Here is a 10,699-nt window from a genome sequence, read left to right on the forward strand (position 1 = left end):
TTTTTTTATTTTTTTTTTAAACAAGATCGACTGTAAGACATTTAGGAGGGAAGGATGTAAGCATTATGAATTGTTTGGAGAGATTTTTAGCGGGACTATAGCTACTGGAGGTCTAGGCGATGTTTCTACTTAGCTTCCGCCAACGTCAGAGGAAGAAAGATGGCTAGAAGATGAGTTTTTGAGAAGGTGCATATACGTGTGGAAAATGATAATGATGAAGTTTCAAAAATTCGTTGACGTGATGATACTACGCCTAAAAACGTCGACGTAAGGAACTCAAAATCCATAAAGGTGAAAAACTTGAGGAATGTATGACGCAATGGTCATCTATCATTAGTATGGGGAATGAGGAAACAAACTTAGGATGCTATTCCTTGAAGAAAAGCTTGCACACATCCAAGAAAAATCATCTAATCACGAGGGCACTAGTGAAGTCTCTAGTCCAGATCCTTATTCGAATATGGCGTGTTTGACCATTTAAAACAACATGGAAGGAGTGTCTAACGAGATTTATATGAAAGCAATAGAGGTTTTCAAAGATCCAGATTTCAGGATGATATTTGTAATTATACCAGAAATTATGAGATGATCTATCTTGGAACTTCTTTGATTTGCCTAATTGGTCGGATTGAGTATTTTGAACTTATAATGTAGGATTTTGTTCTTTTTATAAATGGATTATGAACTTTGTAATTCTCAAAATTTACTACTAATCTTATTTTAATCAATGTATTGAATTTCGATATTTACATTTGTTGGAGTATTATTATAAATGATTATAGTAAATGCATAAATATGAGTTACAATGATTTATTATATACAAATGATTTCAATGCGATTGTTGGAGATATATTATTTTTTTCCATGGAAAATATTTTCCAACTTTTAAAAATATGCGTAATTTTCCTTGTTTTTAAGGAAAATATTTTCCTTGGGTAGAGGTGGTTTTTATTTTCCACAAAAGATGGAAACCATTTTCTTTTCTAAGTGATATTTTCCATGTCAATTAAACACACTCTAAACATGTTATCTGTAATTCAAAAATAATCCCTCAAAATAGAAAATTAAAAATGAATTTAAAACTGAAACAAAAAATGGAAACGCAAATGAATCTCACCCATAGCCTTTGTTTGAGACCTAATTTTAAAAAAAATACGTTTTTAAACAGCATTTTGACATCATTTTAATCACACATTTTTCAATAAAATAATATTACATGAAAATCTAAAACTTTTCTTAGTTTTTAACCACACATTTCACATCATTTCACTATTTAAAAATGTATTTTCTTGTAAAAAATGGGCTCAAACAAGGGCATAATGTTTACAAGCTCATGCACCCACACTACCCACGTGAAATAACAAATCCTCACCGTTCAATTCCTCTCCCAATCCTCACCGTCCATTCAAATTTCAAATTCGCCCAAAACTTGCCGTTATCCCGCCTCTATTAAGCACTCCACTTACCAACATTTTCACTCTGTAATTCGCCTAATCGACACTCTCTCTGTGTCAAAACCCTCCATTTTCTCACGAGTTCACTCCCTGTTTGGTCATGCCTCCGAAAAAAGCCCCCTTAACCACCAGCAACAATGCCAACATTGTGCCACCCAACACCACCGGCGCCGGTGTCGCCGGAAAAACCATTGAGCAAACCTACCAGAAAAAGACCCAGCTAGAACACATCCTCCTGCGACCCGACACCTATATCGGATCCATTGAGAAACACAGCCAGACTCTCTGGGTCTATGAAGATAATCAAATGGTCCAGAAACCCATCTCCTATGTCCCCGGACTTTACAAGATCTTTGATGAAATTCTTGTCAACGCTGCTGACAACAAGCAGCGGGATCCGAAAATGAACTCCCTGAAGGTCTCCATCGATGCCGAGGCCAACTGCATTAGCGTTTACAACAATGGCGATGGTGTGCCGGTGGAGATCCACCAGGAGGAAGGGGTTTATGTTCCAGAGTTGATTTTTGGGCACTTGTTGACTAGCAGTAACTATGATGACCAGGAGAAGAAGACTACTGGCGGAAGAAATGGGTACGGAGCAAAACTTACTAATATTTTCTCCACGGAGTTTATAATCGAGACTGCTGATGGAAGGAGGCAGAGGAAGTACAAGCAGGTATAATCACAAAAATGTTTCTTTCAGTTGGGTTTTGTTTTCTTAGTTAGTTAATTTTTATATTGATTTTTGATTCAAGGGTTTCTGGTCAATTTTGAATGTTGTATTGATTTTGGAAATATCTTGGATGTTGGTTATTTCGTACTGTTTTTTCTTGATTTTATTAAATGAGGTTTACGTTAATTCGTTTTCTTTTACATTTTTTCTCTTTTCATAGATGATGTTACAAGGATTTGATGATTACTTACTATGGAGTTTTTCTGTGAATTCCAAAATCCGGGGTTTAATTTTTGTAGACACTTGAATTTTTCCATTTGTAGATTTAGAACTTAATTTAGGTGACATATTTACAAAATATGTAATTTACAACCATCTGCCTGATTCTTTGTATTGTTTTCTTCTTAGTTAATTCTTGAATGCTGTTGAATCATTCATCTTTATTTGTTAATGCCTACTCTTGTTCAATCTTTTATGTTACAGAGTTCAATCACTGACATATTCTTTGTCAATTGTTGAGATCACTTTGGATTCATTAAAGATTATATTACACTTGATAAGTTACATTTCTATATTGTGCTAATTTTTTGTCAGTCTAAATTTAGACTTCGATGATGGCTATGATTTTGCTGATGTGTTTCTTTTATAAAGGTTTTCTCTTGTAACATGGGGAATAAGTCTCAGCCTCTTATATCAAAATGCAAAGAGGGTGAGAATTGGACGAAGGTCACATTTAAGCCAGACTTAGCCAAGTTCAACATGACTCATCTAGAGGATGACGTACTTGCCCTGATGAAGAAGCGGGTGATTGACATGGCAGGATGCCTTGGAAAGACTGTGAAGGTGGAACTGAATGGTGAAGACATTCGGGTCAAATCTTTTGGCGAATATTGCAACCTTTACTTGAAATCTGCTTTCAGGTCCGACCTAGTTCCGTTTCACCATTTTATTGTGTTTGATATTTTTCTCATTTTATTTGGGATTGTTACTTTTGGTCAATTGTGGATTACTAATGATATTATAATTTAGCAGAATGGAAGAGAAGGTAGATAGGTGGGAAGTTTGTGTAAGTCTGAGCGAAGGACAATTTCAACAGGTATGGGAAGAAGAATGTTCACTGGTTTACTATGTTAAAATATAGTTATAATTATTTTCTTGGTACCTGGCGAAGGCATGCAAATCCCATTTATGATAAATTAAACTGTAAAGTTGCTAATATACTGGTCAATTTTACCAGGTCAGCTTTGTGAATTCAATTTCAACAATCAAGGGTGGGACGCATGTGGATTATGTAACTAATCAGATAGCAAATCACCTTGCTGAGTATGTAAACAAGAAGAAAAAGAATGCCAACCTTAAAGCCCATTCAGTGAAGAACCATCTTTGGGTATTTGTTAATTGCCTTATTGACAACCCAGCCTTTGATTCTCAAACCAAAGAAACTTTGACGCTTCGCCAAAAAAGTTTTGGTTCTGAATGTAGACTCTCAGATAAGTTCCTTAGTAAAGGTTTGTGATTGTTACTTTTACAAATGTCAATTGTCTAATTGTTAGAAGTTGGCATTGACATTCACTTGTTTACCCTGGACAGTGGCAAATTCTGAGATAGTGAACAATATCATGGAGTGGGCAGACTTCAAGGAGAAAAAAGACCTTAAGAAAACAGACGGAACAAAAAGCAAGAGAATAACTGGGCTTACAAAACTAGCTGATGCTAATGCTGCTGGAGGCAAAAACTCTGAGAAATGTACCCTGATTTTGACGGAAGGAGATTCGGCAGCCACTCTTGCAGTAAGTGTACTCTTCAAGTGTTTTGTCTCACTAAAGATATTTATCATTGTAGTTTTAAGTGCTTTCAATCTTATTCAGATTGCTGGATTATCTATTGTGGGGCGAGACCACTATGGAGTGTTCCCCCTTAGGGGAAAATTGCTGAATGTTAGAGATGCAAGTACTAAGCAGATCAATGAAAACGCTGAAATTCAGAACATAAAGAAGATTCTTGGATTGCAGCATGGTAAACAGTACGATAGCATCAAATCACTGAGATATGGCCACATGATGATAATGACTGATCAGGTAATGTGGTCCTATTCTCGGCCAATTTCTTCATGTCCATGCTACCCGACATTGTAATGATAGGCGGTCTTTTCGGCCAAAAATCGACTTTGTACAGGATCATGATGGTTCCCATATCAAGGGGCTATTGATTAATTTCATCCATTCCTTCTGGCCGTCATTGCTCAAAATTCCTTCTTTTTTGGTTGAGTTTATTACTCCGATTGTAAAGGTTTGTATTATCACAAACTAGCCTCAGTTCTAAAAATTAGTACAGTTATGATTTTTTAACTTTTTTAAAAGTTTTTGTTCATGCTACACAGGCTACTCATAAAAATGGGGAGAAAAGGGCATTTTATACAATGCCTGAGTACGAATCATGGAAGGAAAGCTTGGGAGACAGAGCGAAAAATTGGTCTATAAAATACTATAAGGTTTGTATATTCTGGATATATGATAAAGTATTAGGTATATTATGAATTTTCATGGCTTCTCTGTCAAATTATATAATAAAATTGGTTAAAGTTTGTGCTGTATTCATTAATTAATTCTGTTTTTTCATTTCTAACTTCATTGTAGGGGTTAGGAACAAGTACAGATAAGGAAGGGAAGGAGTACTTTAAGGATCTTGAGAAGCACAAGAAGGACTTTGTCTGGGGAGATGACCATGATGGGGAGGCAATAGAACTTGCTTTTAGCAAGAAAAAGATAGAAGCAAGGAAGAATTGGCTCAGACAATTTGAGGTTGGAAACTGTGTTTGCAGTATCAGTTTAACATGGAAAAAATTTGACGGCTACTATTTAGATCATGAGTAAATAGATAATTTTCTGAAATTGGATTTCTTGTTTTGCAGCCTGGCACTTATCTTGATCAGGAAGAAAAACTCATCAAGTATCGTGACTTTGTCAACAAGGAACTTATACTGTTTTCAATGGCTGATCTTCAAAGATCAATTCCATCCATGGTTGACGGATTGAAACCTGGTCAAAGAAAGATTCTTTTCTGTGCTTTCAAGAGAAACTTTGTCCATGAAGCAAAAGTTGGCCAATTTTCTGGCTATGTATCTGAGCACTCAGCTTACCATCATGGTGAGCAGAGTCTTGCCAGTACCATTATTGGCATGGCCCAAAAATATGTGGGCAGCAACAACATAAATATTCTAAAACCGAATGGTCAATTTGGTACAAGAAATCAGGTGTGATAACGTGATTCTTCTGTGCCTCAATATCATTCTTGGCCCCAACCATTCAGTAAAGTCAATTTGAGCATGACATGTTATTATGAACTTTTACAGGGAGGCAAAGATCATGCAAGTGCAAGATATATATTCACTCAGCTTTCTGCCATTACACGATTTCTATTTCCAAAGGATGATGATATTATACTGGATTATCAAAATGAAGATGGGCAAACTATTGAGCCTACTTGGTAAGTTCTAGCGTAAGTGATGAATGTGGAAGATTTGTTTGTTCACAATTTGAAACCTATTTTTCTTTATGATTTAGGTATGTGCCAATCATACCAATGGTTCTGGTAAATGGAAGTGAAGGAATAGGGACGGGATGGAGTTCTTTTGTTCCTAATTATAATCCACGTGACATTATTGCCAACGTGAGGCATATGTTGAATGATGAACCAATGGAGCCTATGGATCCATGGTACAAAGGATTCAGTGGAACTATAGAGAAAACAGCAACAAAAGAAGCTGGGGCAACCTACACTGCTACTGGAATTATAGAGGAAGTCAGTGATACAACACTAAGGATTACAGAGCTTCCAATTCGAAGGTGGACTCAGGATTACAAGGACTATCTAGAGTCCCTTTATCCATTCATTGAGGTTTGTCAATTTTTGTCAATGTCCATATGTTGGTAATGTGTGTCATCGTTGGTAGTCTCACGGAGACTTGATTTGTCATTTTGCAGGAAGTGAGGGAGTACCATACTACTGATTCTGTGAATTTCGAGATTGATTTGTCTGAGGAGAATATGATGATAGCCAAGCAAGAGGGTTTGCTGAAGAAATTTAAGCTAACTACTACTATAAGTACAAGTAACATGCACCTATTTGACTCAAAAGGAGTAATCAAGAAATATGACACTCCAGAAAAAAGTATGTAACTGCCAACGATTAGAACTTAGGTTACTGAAAATCTGAGCATATTTCACCATTTAATTGTTTCCTTGTGCAGTTCTTGAGGACTTTTACTCTATAAGGTTTGAGTTTTACGAGAAAAGAAAGGCAAGTTTGTAAATTATGACAAATGATGAGTGTGAATAGTGTACATAATTACTGACTGAGACAATCCTTGCAGAAAGTTCTGATGGACAACCTTGAAAGGGAGCTGTTGATACTTGAAAACAAGGTTAGATTTATTTTGAATGTTGTGGAAGGAAAGATCATAGTGAGCAACAGGAGAAGAGCTGATCTGGTCCTTGAGTTGAAGGATAAGGGTTTCACTCCTTTTCCCAAAAAGACAAAGACTGTGGAAGTTTCTGTTGCTGGGTCAAGTGATGTTCCCGAAGAGACTGAAGAGAATTCTGACATGGCCAACAGCCAAGGAGTTCGGGCTAGTGATTATGACTACTTGCTTTCTATGTCAATTGGGTCCTTAACCATTGAGAAGGTGCAGGAGTTGTGTAATAATAGGGATAAGCTGATCCAAGAAGTTGAAGAAATGAGACAGGCAACTATTAAGTCTCTGTGGATTAAAGATCTCGATGCTCTGGAAACGGAACTTGATGTTAGATTTTATCACTCAAAGTCTTTTATATATATAAATGTGATACTTCTTCCATTCTGCTGAATTTTGTGCATATAATTTAGGAACAAGACAAAAGGGATGCCCTTGCAGAAGAAGATGAATTAGAGATTAAACCCAAGCGGGGGAGGAAGGCACCCAAACCAGCAATGAAGAATCCAAGAAAGAACAATAAGAAGGTCGGCAAAACAGAATCTGTTGTGGAGCCAATGGAAATATCAACCAACTCCGAGATTGAAAAAGGTAAAAGTTCAAATTTATATTTTGGTCCCATGTTTCATCAGTAACTGGTATTTATGAATATTTGACTTGTTTGTCCCTCAGATAATGCCAGGGTTGCAGTTCAAAAGAAAGCTCCAAGAAAGGTATGGAAAAATGTTTCTGCCTATCCTATCATTGTTGGTCTCACTCCTGATTAAGTGCATATGTTTGGTTCTGATTTTTCACCCCCCAAAAAATCGTTTTTTGACCGTTACTTTCCTAAGTTCTGTCATATTTGACTTCTTCTCTCACAGATTAAATCCACTTTTCTTTCTAACGGTCAAAAAATCAATTCTCATACTATTGAACAAGCCCTAAGTTTCATCGTTCAGAGATTCTCTCTTTTACTTTTCTGGTACGAACATTGGCAGGGTAAATCAGTTGCTGCATTGAAGGATGAGGAAGATGATGATGAGATCCTAGCGCTGAATGAACGGATTGCAGCCTACAACCTTGATTCTTCCCCTGATCATGAAGAAGGTAAGCTCTATGTGCTAAAAATGCCAGCACATGATGCTCTCACAATTGCACCAATTGCTGGAACTGAAATGCATGATCCAACAAAATTGGGCTTTATGCTATTTGAGAAAGAATACTTCTGATTTATTATTCTTTTACAGTAGCAGAAGCAGAAGTTTCCGAGGTGCAGATCAAGAAAAAAGGACCAACGAAAAGGGCTGCGGCTACAAAGAAGCCTTTGTCAACGGTTACTGAGATTTCTGATGATGAGGATGACCAAGACTTTGACCTTGAAGGGGGTATGCCTGCAGAGGAGAAAAAGAAAGCAGGGAGAAAACCTGCAGCTGCTAAAACAGCAAAACCCCCTCCTGGGATGAAGAGAGGACCAGCCGCTAAGCAATCTCAGCTTATGGGTCAGAAACTGATAACAGAAGTTTTACAGGGTGCAGTGGATTCTCCTGAGAAAAAAGTAAGAAAAATGAGGATATCTCCATTTAATAAGAAAAGTGGTTCAGTGCTGGGAAGGATGGCCACAATGGGGGAAGATGAGTCTCCGACTTCGGCTGGGACAGAAGATAGTACCCAAGTGGTGGTCCCGAGAGCCAGACCACAGAGGGCTAATAGCAGGAAAGCTACATATGTTCTAAGTGATGATGATTCTGAAGATGATGCAGCAGCTGTAGATTTAGACAGTGATGCTGCTGAAGATTCAATCAGTGATGTTGCTGATGATGACTCTGACTTCGATGAAGATTAGACTAATTCATTCAGTTTTTTTAGGACACGCTAATCTTGTACTTGACCTACTGAATTTCGTTTATTGCCAGCATGCTTGCCAATGAAATGCAACTTTCTCTGTTGTTTTTTCCATGAGTACTGCCATCTTTGTCATATTGTGTATTCTAGAACCTTTGTTATAAAAGAACATGGTAATATCGGTCGAGATTGTAGAACCTTGTTTTGTCTTTACTAGCGTTCCCATGTTCTTGAATTACATGACATTACAGAGGACTTGAATCTCCTTAAAAAGGAGCGAGACAAGCCTCAATCAAGTGTTAAAACGCTACATTTTGAATTTATTTTGTTTATATTGCTATGTGTTTTTCTTAACTAGTTTTGAAGGAAGAACCAACTATTTCACTAAAATTATAGAAACCACCCCTGTGCTTAATTAAAAAAAATGCACTTCCTCTCTCACTCCTACGGTAGCTATATTGCATGTGGAAACTGAGGTATGTTTTTGCTTGGTTGATTCTTCTTTTCCTCAGTCCCGGGTGAAGAATAACAGAGAACCTGACGAAGAAGTGAACGTTCCGGCCAAACAAGAAAGAATATCAAACAACAAAATAAAAGAATGGAATAACATGTAAGATAGCATCTTTCCAAATACATAGTAATTTTTGGAGATGTAACAAGGGTGCCTTTGTACAAATACTGTTTAAACAGAAGTACAACTTCACTCACTCAATACATTGAATGAAGGCCTAAACTTGCAACACCAGAAAATGCTGAACGGTTCATAAAAACACTCACCTATTACTCAGTTGTGTCGATAAGTTCGTCTCGTAGTTTCCATTTTCAATAAAAGGTGTTTGATGTCTGTTTCCATCCTCATTTTTGTACTGAAGTATTCCTGATATGCTCTTTCACAAGCCTGGAGCTCTTCCACTTTTTGTTTGCGCATCTCCTCAGCCTCGGCCAGTCGTAGTTTCATGATCCGGCTTGCATATGCTTCTTCAATTTCTTCCTTCTTTGCGATTGCTATGCGCTTCAGAGCTTCAGCTTCCCTTGTCGCATCATCTGCTCGTGTTTGGAACATCTTAGCCTCAGCCTGTTTAATTCTCACAATGCCTTCCAATTCCTCGGAAGCTGATTCTTTTCGAACATCTGTTTGCAAATCCAAGCTGCTTTTATATTTATCATTCCTATTTCGATCAAAGAAAGGAAGTAAACTGACTGAATTTTCCAAATGAGGAGCCTTTTCGGAATGAATAGATTTTAACCACGCGGCACCTTGACCAGAGCCAGAAATGCGATTAAGGCCTTCTTGAATTTTTCTTGGGACGTCTTTTCTGGTGTCAGCAGACACGTTCCCAGGCTTAAGCGAATCAGCTTCTGCAATTGAACAAGTGGATGTTAGCGTAAAATTGGCTGTAGATGAAGATAAGCAAAGATCTTACTTAGGCCCCATAGAAAGAGGAGCACAAATACAGAATAGAAAACACGTGGTTGAACTGGAAGGTACCATTATTAAGGATTACTTAACAATTAATTTGGCAGTTTATTATCAGACATGTAATCTTAAAATAGTCCTGGAAAATTATGTTCGCCCGTACAAACTGGTATAGGCAGTCTTAAACCAATCACAAGCAAGTGCATGTATTCTCCTAGTCAGTGACAGACATTGAACCAAATACACAGATTCCTCGACGTCTGATTCATTGGATCAGATGAATGATTAAGGATGGAAATTAACTAGACGATCCACAAGATTTTGGCCACAACAGGATGCAAGCTCAATATGATCAGATATTTAGACTAATCAGTAGAATAAAAAGGAACGCAGGGAGTGTCATAAAATGATGAGATTACAATTTACACCTGGACACCTGGCGATGGGCATATATAGCAACAAAGAAAAGCATGCATGAAAAAAGAAGCAAAACAATTTCCAACTGCAAGTAAAAAGGAATTTCATTCCAACAATCAGGCTATTATCTTAGATTTCTTAGAAGCTTGTTCTAAAGGGAAAACAAGGCGAAGTAACATTGAAAATTAATTAAGCTGTATCATAGAAGGTACTTCTAGAGAAAAACTTGAAGTCAGATTATTCTGCAGCATCAGTTCAGAAACAAAGATCACTGGATTTTTTTCCTACAAACGGCATAGGTTCTGAAGTATAACGTGGCAAATGGAAGAAAACATAAAAAATAAGAGAAATGAAAAATAAAAATTTAAAACAATCAACAATTGAAGCTTATCATTTATGACTCATTTGCATATACTAGATAATTCAAAATTGGACTTTGCTTG

The 10,699-nt window shown here is 37.1% G+C and overlaps 2 protein-coding genes across 2 annotated transcripts in view; one reads left to right on the forward strand and one right to left on the reverse strand.

Annotated features, from left to right (window-relative positions):
* The first annotated feature begins 1,477 nt into the window (after nucleotides 1–1,477).
* LOC111410487 (DNA topoisomerase 2) lies at nucleotides 1,478–8,635 on the forward strand. The gene is made up of 19 exons (XM_023040840.1): nucleotides 1,478–2,130; nucleotides 2,779–3,047; nucleotides 3,160–3,223; nucleotides 3,365–3,635; nucleotides 3,718–3,917; nucleotides 3,996–4,205; nucleotides 4,303–4,416; nucleotides 4,508–4,618; nucleotides 4,764–4,928; nucleotides 5,039–5,380; nucleotides 5,480–5,613; nucleotides 5,691–6,024; nucleotides 6,111–6,297; nucleotides 6,377–6,426; nucleotides 6,500–6,928; nucleotides 7,012–7,189; nucleotides 7,271–7,311; nucleotides 7,579–7,687; nucleotides 7,828–8,635. The coding sequence occupies exons 1-19, from the start codon at nucleotides 1,555–1,557 to the stop codon at nucleotides 8,421–8,423; spliced, it is 4,380 nt and encodes a 1,459-aa protein (XP_022896608.1). The 5' UTR covers nucleotides 1,478–1,554; the 3' UTR covers nucleotides 8,424–8,635.
* Nucleotides 8,636–9,013: 378 nt separating this feature from the next.
* LOC111410488 (protein OBERON 4-like) overlaps nucleotides 9,014–10,699 on the reverse strand; it is a 6,100-nt gene continuing 4,414 nt past the window's right edge. The window contains exon 2 of the mRNA XM_023040841.1: nucleotides 9,014–9,781. Coding sequence (XP_022896609.1) covers nucleotides 9,207–9,781 — 575 coding nt within the window. The 3' untranslated portion in view covers nucleotides 9,014–9,206. The remainder of the gene's footprint in view (nucleotides 9,782–10,699) is intronic.

The sequence above is a fragment of the Olea europaea genome, chromosome 15 (genome assembly GCF_002742605.1).
Source record: "Olea europaea var. sylvestris chromosome 15, O_europaea_v1, whole genome shotgun sequence".
NCBI classification, from domain to species: domain Eukaryota; kingdom Viridiplantae; phylum Streptophyta; class Magnoliopsida; order Lamiales; family Oleaceae; genus Olea; species Olea europaea.

Excerpts from the sequence above, each read along its gene's own strand:
- LOC111410487 (XM_023040840.1), top strand. The coding sequence starts at position 1,555 with ATGCCTCCGAAAAAAGCCCCCTTAACCACCAGCAACAATGCCAACATT. Across the intron at positions 2,131-2,778 it reads GGCAGAGGAAGTACAAGCAG|GTTTTCTCTTGTAACATGGG; the intron begins GTATAATCACAA and ends TCTTTTATAAAG. Across the intron at positions 7,688-7,827 it reads TTCCCCTGATCATGAAGAAG|TAGCAGAAGCAGAAGTTTCC; the intron begins GTAAGCTCTATG and ends ATTCTTTTACAG.